The 16,286-nt window shown below is 44.5% G+C and overlaps 1 protein-coding gene across 1 annotated transcript in view; it reads right to left on the reverse strand.

The window, feature by feature from the left end:
• CUBN (cubilin) overlaps positions 1-16,286 on the reverse strand; it is a 365,663-nt gene that overhangs the window by 287,864 nt on the left and 61,513 nt on the right. Inside the window, exons 9-13 of the mRNA XM_040352464.1 lie at positions 12,977-13,108; positions 12,616-12,711; positions 9,660-9,784; positions 7,377-7,563; positions 5,742-5,860 (exon numbers count right to left, since the gene is read on the reverse strand). Coding sequence (XP_040208398.1) covers positions 5,742-5,860; positions 7,377-7,563; positions 9,660-9,784; positions 12,616-12,711; positions 12,977-13,108 — 659 coding nt within the window. The remainder of the gene's footprint in view (positions 1-5,741; positions 5,861-7,376; positions 7,564-9,659; positions 9,785-12,615; positions 12,712-12,976; positions 13,109-16,286) is intronic.

The raw sequence follows: 16,286 nt of genomic DNA on the forward strand, positions 1-16,286 counted from the left end.
TAATGCCCCGTACACATGATCAGAATTTCCAATGGGATAAAATCCGATGTAATTTTCCATCGGAATTCCGTTCAAGCTGTCTTGCATACACACTGTCAGACCAAATTCCAACTGTCCAAAACGCAGTGACTTAAAACTCTATGACAATCCGAGAAAAATTAAGTTCAATGCTTCCGAACATGTGTCGACTTGATTCTGAGCATGCCTGGAGTTCCACACAGATGATCGGAATTTCCAATAGGATTTTTTTCCATCGTAAAAAAAATAAAACATGTTCTATTTCTAAACACAGATGGAAAAAAGTCAGATGGGGCCCACACATGGAATATCCGATGAAAAAACTTGTACCCAGCTTTGTACCCAGAGTGATTGGATAGCTTGTGTGTCCTCCCATTATATAGTTTTAGAAAATCTAAAGGAGATTGTACAGAGCTTGTATAATCATATTGTGTAGTGTATGGCCACTTTCAGTAACATTTAGAAGGCTAGGGGTAGCTCTTAATTGTGTTCGGGGAACTCTACATAGCTTTGTGGAGTGGACTTGTGCTGCCTACCACAAGTGGGTATAACAACACAAATTTGATCATAAAAAAATCAGCGTGGGGGTCCCCCCAATCCAAACCAGGCTCTTAAGTCTCTATTATATGATAAATAGTTGTTAATGTCTAAATAGAATTTTATTAGAATATTAACTTCTCGTTATATATGTTTATGCTTTCATCATGGTACTACTATATATTCTAGATAGAAACCTGATCAACACAGTGGTTAGGGCTCTGATCTAGCAACAGTCAGGTCATGGGTTCAAATGTCACCTATGTAGCTACCTACCACCTCCCTAAAGTTTTGATGGTGAATGGATATGTGCGTAGACAGAAGCATATTTGCCATCCCCGTAATACAATTTATCTCTCGCTGATGGCACTTATGCGTTCGCCAAAGAACAGATAAATTTGCCATTGCAATTTTAGGGAGGTGGTAGCATGTGTGGGATTTGAACTCATGGCCTAAGTGCTGCTAGCTAAGAGTGCTAAAGATTAAGCCACTGTGCTGAGTACAATTATACATAGACATAAAGAAGTACCATGATTACAGGATGAACATATATTAATAGAACTCAACATTGGGGATGAGCCGAACACCCCCCCGTTCTGTTCGCACCAGAACCTTCTAACAGACCGAGCGTTCACGCGAACATTTAGAACCCCATTGAAGTCTATGGGACTCGAACGTTCGAATTCAAAAGTGCTCATTTTAAAGGCTAATATGCAAGTTATTGTCGTAAAACGGGTTTGAGAACCCGGGTCTTGCCCCAGGGAACATGTATCAATGGAAAAAAAGTTTTAAAAACGGTAGTTTTTTCTGGAGCAGTGATTTCCATGATGCTTAAAGTGAAAAAAAATGGAAAATTTCCTTTAAATATGGTACCTGCTGGGTGTAACTATAAGAAAAAAGTCATTTAAAACTGCTTGCGACTTTAATGTAATGTCTGCAATATGGATGAAAATCATTGAGAAAAATAGCTTGGGTTTCCCCGCCCCCCTCCCCCCAGGTCATTACCAGACCCTTTGGCCCTATATACTTTTAACACTAGTATACAGGCGGTGCAAAAAAGACAGGGGGCCATATTCTCAGAGAAGTTACGATGGAGTATCTCAGGATACTCCATCGTAACTCCCTTTTTTGGCCAGTGTATCTATGCTCCTGATTCTCAGAATCATTTTTGCATAGATACACTTAAGATCCGCCATCTGTAAGTCACTTACACTGGCGGATCTTAAATGCAATGACGCCGGCCGCCGCTAGATGGCATTTACATGAAGGAGTCATTTGCATATGCAAATGATCCTTCTACGCCGATTCCCGAACGAGTTCGCGTCGCGTAACCGTCGCTAACGTCGTTTGCGTAAGCGGAAACTTACCCCTGCTATATGAGGGGTAAGTTTCCGCAAGTCTCGCGTAGGCCATGTTACGGATGGCGTCGGGTCCCCGTCGTGTTTTTTCGTCGGATACGTCGTTTACGTAAGTCGTTCTTGAATACGACTTTACGTCAATGACGCACACGTCGGCGTCATTGACGTTTTCCGCCGAGAACTGGAGCATGCGCACTGGGCTTTTTGCAGCCCGGCGCATGCCCAGTTCTTTTGCATCGGGGGCGCGCTTCATTTGAATAGAAGCCGCCCCCTTGGAGATCCGCCAGGCTACGCCGGGACACTTACACTCCGCTGTCCCAAGTTATGGAGCAAGTGGTTGGGGAATACAACACCTGCTCCAGTAAGTTGGGACAGCGGAGTGTAAGTGCCCTAAGCGCAGCAGGCGGATATTTAGAGAGAATATGGCCCAGGGACTGTAGGTTTGTTGTTAAATAGAATCTGTTTGTAATTTTGAACTGGTACTTTTTTAAAGTGTAGCTCCAGCCAAAAAATCTATTTTTTAAGCTTTTTGGAAAACATATAGAGGGGTTATCACCCCTGTAACATTTGTTTTGCTGTCTGTGCGCATCTGTTCAGAAGATTTCACCTCACTTTCTGTCCTAATGACAAATGTTTTTTTGAAAATGTGTTTTTTTTGGTGCCCCTCGGCCTCCTGACTGTGTTTTAAAGGTTCAACTTCACATCTATGCGATGCATCAGAGTATGTGCTCAGAGTATGTGCCTTGCTGCAGAACAGCCTATTAATTTTAGAATGAACTGCCTGCCACCCCTCAATAGCACCAAAGTGCATGGGCCTTTTTTTAATTTTATTTTTTAATGCCGCTGCATCAAAATGCATGGTGCTTTTGTTAGCATGCATTTTTATTTTTACTTTTAAATTTACATACAATATATATATCTATATCTATATATATATATATCTATATATCTATATATATATATATATATATATATATATATATATATATATTTTGTGTGTAAATAAATAAAAAAATCACAAAAACAGGAAGACTCGTGACCATGGGTTCAAATCCCAAGCATGGTACCACCTGCTTACATTTCGAACAGCATAGTATGCTGAAAATAGCCGAACGCCTAATTGCAACTGCCACATCAGCATAGTTGTTTCCATATTTTGCATGCAATGGTATGTTATTTATCAAAAATATTATTGTGTGGCAATAAAATAATCAAACCCTAGTGAACACAGAGGGTGTTAGCACAGTTGGGAAAGAGTTGAGTGCACATGCTCAGCGTCATATCCAGAGTTTGCTTTGGGAAATAGACATATGGGTGCTGCCAGCATTGCTGCAGAGGTTGAACCGGTGGGGGGTCAGCCTGTCCTGTAGGCTGTCTTCCCAAAGTTGATGCACAAGAAAGCCTGTAAATAGTTTGCTAAAGACAAGCTGACTAAGACATGGATTACTGGAACCATGTCCTGTGGTCTGATGAGACCAAGATAAACTTATTTCGTTTGAATTGTGTCAAGTGTGTGGCGGCAGCCAGATGAGGAGTACAAAGACAAGTGTGTCTTGCCTACAGTCAAGCATGGTTTTGGGAGTGTCATGGTCTGGGGCTGCATGAGTGCTGCCGGCACTGGGAAGCTACATTTTATTAAGGGAACCATGAATGCCAACATGTACTGTGACATACTGAAGCAGAGCACGATCCCCTCCCTTCGGAGACTGGGCCGCAGGGCAGTATTCCAACATGATAACGACGCCAAACACACCTCCAAGACGACCACTGCCTTGCTAAAGAAGCTGAGGGTAAAGGTGATGGACTGGCCAAGCATGTCTCCAGACCTAAACCCTATTGAGCAACTGAGAGGCATCCTCAAATGGAAGCATGAGGAGCGCAAGGTCTCTAACATCCACCAGCTCTGTGATGTCATCATGGAGGAGTGGAAGAGGACTCCAGTGGCAACCTGTGAAGCTCTGGTGAACTCCATGCCCAAGAGGGTTAAGGCAGTGCTTGAAAATAATGGTGGCCACACAACATATTGACACTTTGGGCCCAATTTGGAAATGTTCACTTAGGGGTGTACTCACTTTTGTTGCCAGCGGTTTAGACATTAATGGCTATGTGTTAAGATATTTTGAGGGGACAGCAAATGTACACTGTTATACAAGCTGTACACTCACTACTTTACATTGTAGCAAAGTGTCATTTCTTCAGTGTTGTCACATGAAAAGATATAATATAATATTTACAAAAATGTGAGGGGTGTACTCACTTTTGTGAGATACTGTACCAACCTTATTGCTTTATCATCTGTGGACAAAGTACAATTTTTTTTTTAAACATAATTGATTTCCTCAGTTATTTGTTTACTTTTTGCATCATCATTGTAAGGCCTAGTACACACGACTGAGAATCTCGTCAGGAAAAATCCGTTGTTTTCCCTGACGAGATTCTTGGCAAGAAACTCTTGCTGCCGGAGTGTACAGACTTTTGTTTCAAAAGAACCGCGGTCACATTCGATGTCGTCGCCGCCATCTTGCTTCACCCTACCTATGCCGTGGAAGCTACCGCGCATGCGTCAAATTAATTTCGAGCATGCGCGGGTTTCCACGGCGACAGGTAAGTATACACACTCGTCGGGAAACAGGCTGACAAGAATCTCGATGAGAAAAAAGAGAGCAGGTTCTCTTTTTTTTCTCGTCGAGATTCTGGACAAATTTCCAGACGAGAAACCTGAATGCTTTGTACACACGAACAGGGATCTCAGCAAGAAGCAGTTTTCTTGCTGGTTTTTGCCGAGAAACCCGGTCGTGTGTACACGGCTTAAAGGGGTTTTCCACCTTTTTTTTAAGTTTATTAAAAGTCAGCAGCTACAAAAAGTGTAGCTGCTGGCTTTTAATAAACTGACACTTACCTGCTCCATGGCTCCAGCGACGCGCCGGCCGGGGCTCTTCTCCTCGCCCCCCCTCGCCGGCCGGCGTCTTCATTCTTAGTGTGGGCACCCAGCAGTGACAGCTTTCGGCTTCACGGCCGGGCACCCACTGCGCATGCGCGAGCGGCAGTGCGCATGCGCGAGCGGCGCGGCGCCGTCCGATTGGACAGGCGCTCGCCTACAGGGAGGGGCTGTGAAAAGGCGATTAAGCTAATCGCCTTTCCAGCCCCTCGGCGGAAGGAGGAAGTGGGACAGGAAGTCCCCTTCTCCTAAAGCCCCCACTCCCCCCCCCCAAAAAAAATTACATGCCAAATGTGGCATGTAAGGGGGCGAGGAGTGGGTTAAGAGGAAGTTCCATTTTTAGGTGGAACTCCTCTTTAAGACTTCATATTTTTCTCACTGATGAAGAAATATAATTTTCCTTGTCATGGCTCATTGATACATAAGAATGTAGATGGGGATAGTTTTCACCTAACTGACCAAATACTACAGGAATGTCCTTACTACAAACTGACCAAGCTCCTTCAGGAATGTGCGCTGTTTTCCTTAAAAGGCAATACTCTTTTCAGGGGTTACGATTCGTTATTACTACCAATTATTCCTGTATATACCACAGCCAAAACTGGAATAGTTAGTCTTTCACCAGGACTCCTACACACATGATTTTGGTTTGATCCTCTGCCAGGCCTTTTGAAAATGGACAGGACTCCCTGACGAAAGGCATCTATAGCCAAGTCTCTTGTTACATTTTACAATATTATTACATTTTGTTATCTCTATCTGTCATTACATAATTAAATGGTACATACAGTTTGATTTTACTTGTAAGTGTTTGTGTGATTTCTCTTTACACATCTCGAAAATAAACCCCAAAAACATAAACTATCGTGTAACCATGATAAAACACTCACCTTATCTGCTTCTGTTTTTATGATCCAGGAACAACTCATATCGTGACCATAGGATTCATTGCCTGGATTGCTGGGGTAGCTCAATGTCCCATTTAAACCAGTTAAAACACCTCCACAAGCTGGATGCAAATAACAAATAATAAAAATAAAAATTTACAGCAAACTAATCCTTACAGCTAACATTTTCAGAAGAATATAATCGGCATATGTCAACATTACAATACTAATAATTTTATGACATTATTCTTGTCAGTAGTAAAATAACTCAAGTTTTTATTTTTATTTTATGGAGGCAGTCAGTGGGTGTAACACAGGACAAGCCAGTCAGTGAGGGGAACACAGGACAAGGCAGTCAGTGAGGGGAACAGAGGACAAGGCAGTCAGTGAGGGAAACACAGGACAAGGCAGTCAGTGAGGGGAACACAGGACTAGGCAGTCAGTGAGGGAAACACAGGACAAGGCAGTCAGTGAGGGAAACACAGGACAAGGCAGTCAGTGAGGGGAACACAGGACAAGGCAGTCAGTGAGGGGAACACAGGACAAGGCAGTTAGTGAGAGAAACAAAGGAAAAGTCAATAACTGTGAGGACCAAAGGACTCGCCAGTCAGTGAGGGGAACACAGGACAATGCAGCCAGTGAGGGGAACACAGGACAAGGCAGTCAGTGAGGGGAACGCAGGACAATGCAGCCAGTGAGGGGAACACAGGACAAGGCAGTCAGTGAGGGGTACACAGGACAAGGCAGTCAGTGAGGGGAATACAGGACAATGCAGCCAGTGAGGGGAACACAGGACAAGGCAGTAAGTGAGGGGAATACAGGACAAGGCAGTCAGTGAGGGGAATATAGGACAAGGCAGTCAGTGAGGGGAACACAGGACAAGGCAGTCAGTGAGGGGAATACAGGACAAGGCAGTCAGTGAGGGGAATACAGGACAAGGCAGTCAGTGAGGGGAATACAGGACAAGGCAGTCAGTGAGGGGAACACAGGACAAGGCAGTCAGTGAGGGGAATACAGGACAAGGCAGTCAGTGAGGGGAATACAGGACAAGGAAGTCAGTGAGGGGAACACAGGACAAGGCAGTCAGTGAGGGGAATACAGGACAAGGCAGTCAGTGAGGGGAACACAGGACAAGGCAGTCAGTGAGGGGAATACAGGACAAGGCAGTCAGTGAGGGGAACACAGCACAATGCAGTCAGTGAGGGGAATACAGAACAAGGCAGTCAGTGAGGGGAATACAGGACAAGGCAGTCAGTGAGGGGAATACAGGACAAGGCAGTCAGTGAGGGGCACACAGGACAAGGCAGTCAGTGAGGGGAATACAGGACAAGGCAGTCAGTGAGGGGAACACAGGACAAGGCAGTCAGTGAGGGGCACACAAATACACCAGTCAGTGAGGGGAACACAGGACAAGGCAGTCAGTGAGGGGCACACAGATACACCAGTCGGTGAGGAGAACACAGGATATAGCTGTCAGTGAGGGGCATGTGTGATTAAAATGAATATCATTTTTTTTATACACAAGCTCCTTTATAATAAATTGTTACATGACAAAGTATAAAATAATAAATTATTAGAATCAGCAGCCCCTTTCCTATTCCATAAAAAAAACAAAAACAAATGGCAGCAATCACTTACCTTGTGTCTGAGTTTCACAATTGAAGCCGGTCCATCCACTAGTGCAGTTACACATGTAACTATTAAGACCATCCAGGCAGATCCCACCATTCTGACATGGATTACTGGAACACTCGTTGGTGTCTTCTGAGCAGTTGGCACCACTCCATCCTGAATGACACTCACAGGTATAGTCTGAGATTCCAGGCTGGTAAATGGAAGTTAATAAAAAAAATCATATCCAGATAGCTCAAGAAAACAGCTGGTACATGTCATGCATCTGGACTGTAGGACTGGCCATCTGAAAGGTTTGTGATTTGTCAGGCAGTATGAAATTATTTCATATTTACTTGACTACAAAAATTAGAAATGTAACATTAGCCCTAAATATAAGAATTACATTTCCTATAAGAGGTTAAGAGCTTTAGGGGGATTTCCCCTTACTTCCTGATGTGTGTCTCGGACAGGAAGCAAAGTGAAATTTCCCTGATGAGAGACAGACCGAAAAAAAAAACTGACAGGATCCCAATCTATCCAAAATTAAATTAAAACATTTTGATTTTACATACATTTCATGCATTTTTATAAAGGAGGAAAAGCGCAATTTACCAAAAATTCACTGCAGGCAAATCTTCCTGATAAATGTGTTTAAGTATACAGAGAATGACTTATGACCAGTGGAATTTTAGTGACTTTTACATTAAATTCTTTGTAAATATGCCCCAAAATTTATGATTAAGGTGTGCTTCAGTGGTTACATTGAGGTTATCAGTTACCAGGGCCGATCCTAGGCAGGGTGCGCAGACTCCACTAATTATTCTGTTCGGTGCGCATGGAGCAGTCTCTGAACATCTTTTGTAGTTTGTCTGCAGCATCTGACCATCTCCTGTACTATGTCTGCAGTCTCTGACTATCTCCTGTACTATGTCTGCAGCATCTGACCATCTCCTGTACTATGTCTGCAGTCTCTGACTATCTCCTGTACTATGTCTGCAGTCTCTGACCATCTCCTGTAGTATGTCTGCAGTGCCTGACCATCTCCTATAGTATTTCTGCAGTCCCTGACCATCTCCTGTAATATGTCTGCAGTTTCTGACCATCTCCTGTACTATGTCTGCAATCTCTGACCATCTCCCGTACCATATCTGCAGTCTCTGAACATCTCCTGTACTATGTCTGCAGTCTCTGACCATCTCTTGTACGATGTCTGCAGTCTCTGACATCTTTTGTAGTTTGTCTGCAGCATCTGACCATCTCCTGTACTATGTCTGCAGTCTCTGACTATCTCCTGTACTATGTCTGCAGCATCTGACCATCTCCTGTACTATGTCTGCAGTCTCTGACTATCTCCTGTACTATGTCTGCAGTCTCTGACCATCTCCTGTAGTATGTCTGCAGTGCCTGACCATCTCCTATAGTATTTCTGCAGTCCCTGACCATCTCCTGTAATATGTCTGCAGTTTCTGACCATCTCCTGTACTATGTCTGCAGTCTCTGACCATCTCCTGTACTATGTCTGCAGTCTCTGATCATCTCCTGTAATATGTCTGGAGTCCCTGACCATCTCCTGTAATATGTCTGCAGTTTCTGACCATCTCCTGTACTATGTCTGCAGTTTCTGACCATCTCCTGTACTATGTCTGCAGTTTCTGACCATCTCCTGTACTATGTCTGCAGTTTCTGACCATCTCCTGTAGTATGTCTGCAGTCTCTGACCATCTTCTGTATCATGTCTGCAATCTCTGACCATCTCCCGTACCATATCTGCAGTCTCTGAACATCTCCTGTACTATGTCTGCAGTCTCTGACCATCTCTTGTACGATGTCTGCAGTCTCTGACTATCTCCTGTATCATGTCTGCAGTCTCTAACCATCTCCTGTACCATTGTCTGCAGTCTCTGACCATCTCCTGTATCATGTCTGCAGTATGTCTGGAGGCTCTTTCCAACAGACTCTCTAACAGAAGTCCTCTCTGTGTGCATTAGAGAGACCCCCCTCTAGGCCCCATTAGAGTACTTATTTTCTTTATTGTTAAAAGATCATGGGAGGATCCCAGGGTAATGAAGACTTCTTAGGGGAGCATCTCTGTGTTTGAGTCGGAGCCAGTGAAAGATTTGTAAAGGTGAGGAGTTAGTAAGATGGCCACGCCTATGTGGGGCACCAGAAATATTTCTGCACCCAGGCGTCTGTGACCCCAGGATCGGCCCTGTCAGTTACTATTATTTGTCAGATATGATACATTAATTTGTTAATTTTAATAGTTATAAGGTCGGTGTATTCCAAGGAAATAGAACAGGAAATCACCTTGCACTCTCCATTAACACAAGGATTTTGCTTTTGGCAGATGTCACTAGTAGACTGGCAGCCACTCGCCCCATATCCATCTCCAGTGTAGCCAGGAGGACAGACACAGACTGGCAGAAGACCCTCTACAACAAAAAACACAAAATAATCATTTGAAATTTGACTGGTCATTTTGTATTATATTAGTACATCAAGGTAAAGAATATACTACTCTTAATTATTTCTGATATATTCTTTTATTTTACTCTTATCATAGTCAATTTGTATTTTTTTAAATGGAATCGCAGCAAACCCACTTTTGTGGGTGAGCATTATACAGTACATTTTTTATTGCTTTATTTTTCCCGGTTGGGGAACCACAGACAGCATAAAAATGTGTGTTTTTTAGTAGAGAACTTAGAACATCTGTCGGATATTTATCATCTATGTTCCCATTAATGAGGGTCTCCTCACTTCCTGTTCCGGTAAGGGTCCTGGACATGGACTAAAACCCGACAAATCTTTAAACTTTCCCACTCTATCCAAAATGTACATATAACATTTTTAGATACTTTCATATATTTACTTTTATTAGGTCCATATTTTAATCAGGATGTATTATTATTACTTTTTTTAACCCAATTGATTTACTGAAATATTATGTTTTATTTTTCAGATTCTCGCATTTGTCTGAGGTTCTCGTATATTAGTTACCTCTTCAAGGTTACCTGTTTTTATACTTCCAATGCTATTGGGTATTTGGTCTCAACTATGACCCTTAAGAGGGGACATTGTATTGATATTGTATTGATATGAAAATGTTCTTTATGTTTTTTTCTAGCTGTGATGAAGGGGGCATTTTTGGACTACAAAAATACGTTGGCTACTCTTTGGGTGGATTGTCCCCCTGACCTTAAAGGAATAAAGTTGTATCTGGACCTTTTAGCAGTGGTGTGGTGCTTTATTTTCCATTTTTGATACAAAGGTATGAAAGACAACCTTTAAGGCCCCGTACACACGAGAGGATCTATCCGCTGGAATTTATCCGCGGATCGGTTTCAGCGGATAGATCCGCTGGTGTGTACGGCCCAGCGGATATTTATCCACGGATATTTTTCGGGCCGATGGATTTCCAGCGGATAAAAATTTCTTAGCATGCTAAGAAATCTATCCGCTGGAATCCAGTCCAGCGGATTGATCCGGTGGTCTGTACAGACTCACCGGATCAATCCGTCCGATTCCCTCCCTCGCATGCGTCGTAATGCATGGAAGTCCTTATATTTCAGCGTCGCGCACGTCGCCGCGTCATCATCGCGGCGACGGCGCGACACGTCACCGCGGAGGGAATTCCGCGCGGATTTTGATCTGATGGTTAGTACAACCATCAGATCAAAATCCGCCAGAGGATTTATCCGGGGAAACGGCCTAAGACAGGAGTAAGCAACCTTTGAGAGGGGGAGATCCTCCTGGACAACATGAAAAAGATCAAAGATCACCAGGGTCCGGCCCTCTTTAATTTTTTTAAAGAAATAACTATAAAGCCTAACATAAAAGTAATGAAAACTTACAAATTATAAAAAATATAATAAAACAAATGTCACTGTAAAAATGTAAACTTAGCCTCTACCTTAAAAGTGGTCAGTGCCAGTCAGTAGAGCAGTGGACAGTGTCAGTAGGGCAAAGGACGATGCCAGTTGGGAAGAGGATGGTGTCAGTAGGGCAGAGGATGGTGTCAGTAGGGCAGAGGATGGCATCAGTAGAGCAGTGGATGATGTCAGTAGATTGTGTGTGGACAGTGTCAGTAGATCATGTGTGGACAGTGTCAGTAGGGCAGAGGACGATGACAGTGGTGAATAGGATGGTGTCAGTAGGTCGGAGTTTGGCATCAGTAGAGCAGTGGATGGTGTCAGTAGGTCAGTGGACAGTGTCAGTAAAGCAGTGGACTTGTCAGAAGGGTAGAGGTTGGTATTAGTAGAGCAGTGGATGGTGTCAGTCAGTAGAGCAGTGGATGTGGCAGTAGGGCAGTGGACTTTGTCAGTAGAGCAGAGGGCGGTGTCTTTAGGGCAGTGTGTGGTGTCAGAAGTTTTTTATTTCTATAATTTTTTTCAATTATATTATTACAATTTATTTATTTTATTTATTCTTTTACATTTTTTAAATTATTTTTTTACATTTTTTTTTAGCATCCTTGTTAGAGGGCTTTGGTGAAATATCAGGGGTCTAAACAGACCCCCAATGGCTCACTTTTGAGACAGGGAAAGGAGATTGAGTACACATTCCTCAATCTCTATTTCTGCAGCCTCAGCTGCACAGAATAAATGAACAAGAGCTCTATTTACCGGCCCCTTCTCCCGCTCTCCATCCTGAAAGGAACCCTGCAGCAGCTGGCAGGATAGAGAGAAGGGGAAGCCAGTAGCACTGAGGAGGGGACTAGCAGAGGACACAGGGGGATCGGACAGCAGAAGAAAGGGGAACCTGGAAATGAGGGGGTGATATATACAGGAACTGATCCCCTGTATTTTCCTCCTGGGGTAGCTGAATGGCGGTGGAAGACAGAGGAGGAGAAGCAGGCTTTCAGCTGCTGCAGGGGAAAAATACAGACCTGTTCCAGTAAATGCTACCCTGCTCCTGTCCAGCTTCCGGGGTCAGCAAGGAAGGGACACAAGCTACCCATCACCTGCCCATGATTGATGGGTTGCCGACGCCGGTTTAAGTTGAGCTCAAAGCAGGGAAAAAAATAAGAAATAATGCAGTACAGTATAGATGTATTTTTTAATGCAGATACTCTAAGTACCTTAATATGACTGGGTATCAGCCTCTTGACTGGATAGACAGAAGTACAAATACTCTGAAGGAGCCTGGAGCTCCACTTTAACTCCGAGGTTACAAACAACCTACAAGCATTTAATAAACTGCACCATGTGTATGAATTTAGACAAATATGGCACATTATAAAAATACATTTGTATAAAAATACCTTTGCCTGGAGCACATGAAGCTAGTGGATGACAGTCTCCATTATTCACTGAGCAGGCGTCGATCTGATTGCACGTCTTACCATCACCTTCATAACCTGTTGTAATAAAATTATTTGCATGCAATTATTTATGGTACAGAACTAATATGTTATGTAACAAAATAGTGCAATTGTGTGCACATAGTGAGAATAACCAATCAGATTTTATTTTACTGAAGTCAGACCAAAGTGCATTTCCTATTGGTTGCTATGTGTGTACTGTAGAGCAAGAGCAGAACATAGAGATTTCTGATTGGCTGCTCAAGTGATTTCATTTTGTATGTAACCATAATCTCTTCTAGGAAAGTATGGGTGGCATTACCTGGTGGACAGGAGCCACAATGATAGGAGCCCATAGTATTCATACATTTCACCAGTGGGGCCACAGAACATCCACCATTGTCAGTTTGGCACTCATCGATATCTTGGCAGCTGTAACCATTCCCGAGCCAACCTTAAAAGCGATAAAATAGGGAAACATTTTAGGGTAAACCATTGTTTATTATCTATTGCAAGAAGTGTGCTGTCATAATTATTTATAAAGTAGACCAGTCTTTTGCAACCAGTGTGCCCGGGCAACGTGGGGTGCCTTAAGGTTTCTTTAAGGAAGCTGTAGCACATCCCTGTTAAAAAAAAGGATGCTGTAGCAAAATGCCTAAAAATTGCCTAAATATTGTGCACCATTACAACCTTCTAGCCACCGGTGTCCTAACAACCAGTGATGTCATCAGTTTGTAAGTGGGTGCAGCGTGGTGCAGCAGCAATAACACACACAGTCCAAGTGCAATTAGTAGAACTTGCATTGTAGTAAAGGCAAAACAGTTTACAAACAACCCGGTGGGAGAAGGCCCAACCAGGACCCCTCACAAATGTCAACAGCGTTTAGAGGAGCAGGTATCAGCTGAACTGACAACGTCTGTCTGGAGGGGCAGAATGCAGTTTGGTTGTCCCGTACCCAAATGGGAAGATGTCCAAGGAGATTGCGAGCCCTAAGCTTTTCCTTCTCGTCTGGAACCTTTCCCTGCCACTAATACTGTCCCTGACAGATGGGTGACTTGTCCCTACACTACTAACACAAACATTTCTAACAATACATTCAGAAGACCGATTACACTGCGGGTAGGCTGGGTTTTTTTTTTCCGTACATACCTCGATATCGCCGTTTCATCCCTCGGCTTCCGGGTATGATTCTTGTGGGGCTGGGCGTTCCTAGTTGATTGACGTTCCTCCGACCGGCGCATACTGCGCGTCACGACTTTCCGACAGAAGCCGAACGTCATTGCGCAGGCGCCGTATAGAGTCAGCTCTATACGGCGCCTGCGCAGCGATGTTCGGCTTCTTTCAGAAAGTCGTGACGTCAAGTATGCGTCGGTCGGAGGAACGTCAATCAACTAGGAACGCCCAGCCCCACAAGAATCATACCCGGAAGCCGAGGGATGAAACGGCGATATCGAGGTATGTACGAAAAAAAAAAAAAAAACCCAGCCTATCCGCAGTGTAATCGGTCTTCTGAATGTATTGTTAGATTTTTTTTTAGGGGGAACCTCCACTTTAACAATAGTAGTAATACTCTAACAAGGCATAATTTAAGCCTATGAAGTGTTAATTTTATATGGTGTATGTAACAGGAGTGACTTTAGGGGCACAGGGTGAATGAGAACCCCACTTTGGTCTGTGCTAGTCACATTTAATGCGGTCAGATATTGTATGTATATATATTGTGTGTTGGCTGATGTATACTAGTAAGCTTGCTGTGATGAAAGGGGTGGGGTGTGATTGCATTCCATTGTCTATTGTGGTAATTAAGTCTGCTATGTGGATTGGAGCTTGGTAGACAGTCTGAATACCTATTATGGGATGTTAAAGTGTCTTGCTGTGAGGAAAGGGGGGGAATCACTCCAGCAAACCCCCCTCCCCTGCTAAGACTGTTTACTGAAGGAGAAGTTTGAACACACCTGACCTGTATCACCATTGTCATTGGACAATTTAACCCACCCTGTTTCCCAAGGGTGGGAGGGATGTATTTTGAAGAGAAATGTGTGACCATGTGCAGATAATAAAGATTCATTCCCTGTTTTGAACCTCAACCAGAGCTGTGTGTCTCGTTTCTGGGGGGAATGGAATATCGTGTACGGATTTAACCCCTGTCCCATTTGGGGTTCCGTTACAATTGTTGGCAAGCAGTGAGATGATCCCACAGCCTTAAAGGACAGCTACAAGGACACAGGACATGGAGACACAGTAGGAACGGCTGAAGCTCTCTACCCTCAAGGACTTACTGGAGAGCCGGGGCAGAGCAGCCAGAAACCATAAGAAGATGGACGTGATCACAGAACTTGTCCAAATGGATGGAGCGGAAAGACCCAACATAACGGAAAGGCCCAGCGTAACAGACAGGACCCCGGAGGAAGAAAGTTTTGATCGGGCTGTTAAGCTAAGACTGGCACACTATGGTCCTAACCCTCCACCGGAGATCATAGACCGGGTTATAGCTGCTGTGGACGCAAATTGGCTACGGCAAAGACGTTCTGCAGCAGCAGAAGTCACAGCAGCACCAACTGAAAGGAGAAAGATACATTTTGCTGCTTTTAAGAACTTCATTGAAACTGAAGGGGAGATTGATGGGTACCTTGCTGATTTTGAACGGCAATGTGCCCTACACCGGGTGCCCACAGAGGAATGGGTTACCATTTTGTCTGGGAAATTGTCCGGCCGGGCCAGTGAAGCATTCAGGGCCATTCCAGACAAGGATATTATGAACTATGGACTGGTAAAAGAAGCACTTTTGGCCAGGTATGCCGTCACACCAGAGGCATACCGGAGGCGGTTCCGAGAGACGAGCAAGCAGACTGGAGACTCATATACCGAGTGGGCATGCCGCCTACACCGCACAGCATCCCACTGGGTCGATGGATGCCAAGCAGAATCCGGGGAAGAGGTGCTGCAGGTGTTCCTGCTGGAGCACTTCTTTGACAAACTGTCCCGGGAAGTCAGAGAATGGGTCCGGGACAGAAACCCTTTCTCCTTGTCTGAAGCAGCTCGCCTGGCGGACGAATACACAGACGCCCGCAAACTGGACAACTCTGTGGTCAAGACCACAGCTCGGGTGGATTATGGATCAGCGGCACCCCCGCCGCCTATTGCCTACAAACCCCAGTCGGACCGTCCTACAACACCACCTCCAGCGGCCACTTATCCTCAGAAGCCTACGTTCAACTCCCAGGACTACTCACAGTCCATCAGGTGTTTCGGGTGTAAACAGCTAGGACACAGAAAGCTAGACTGTCCATTGAATCCACCCAGGCAGTCACAGTCATGGAGACAGCCAGAAAGGGGGAACCCCCGCACACCCATGCCTGCGGCCCACTGCGTTGAGGAGGAAGAACATTGGGACGTTCTGCACGAGGCAGATCCGATACAAGCAGCTAACCAGGACAACAGGCAGCAACACAGGCAGACTGTCTGGGTCAATGGAAAGGTAGCCAATGGACTACGCGATTCTGGGGCCACAATGACCCTGCTACAGAAGAAACTCATCCCAGAGAGCCAGCACACCGGAGACACCGTAGCCGTAAGAGTAGCGGGAGGCACCGTCTTCCGGCTACCCGTTGCCCGGGTTCACCTGGATTGGG

Source organism: Rana temporaria, chromosome 5 (genome assembly GCF_905171775.1).
Source record: "Rana temporaria chromosome 5, aRanTem1.1, whole genome shotgun sequence".
Classification (NCBI taxonomy): Eukaryota; Metazoa; Chordata; class Amphibia; order Anura; family Ranidae; genus Rana; species Rana temporaria.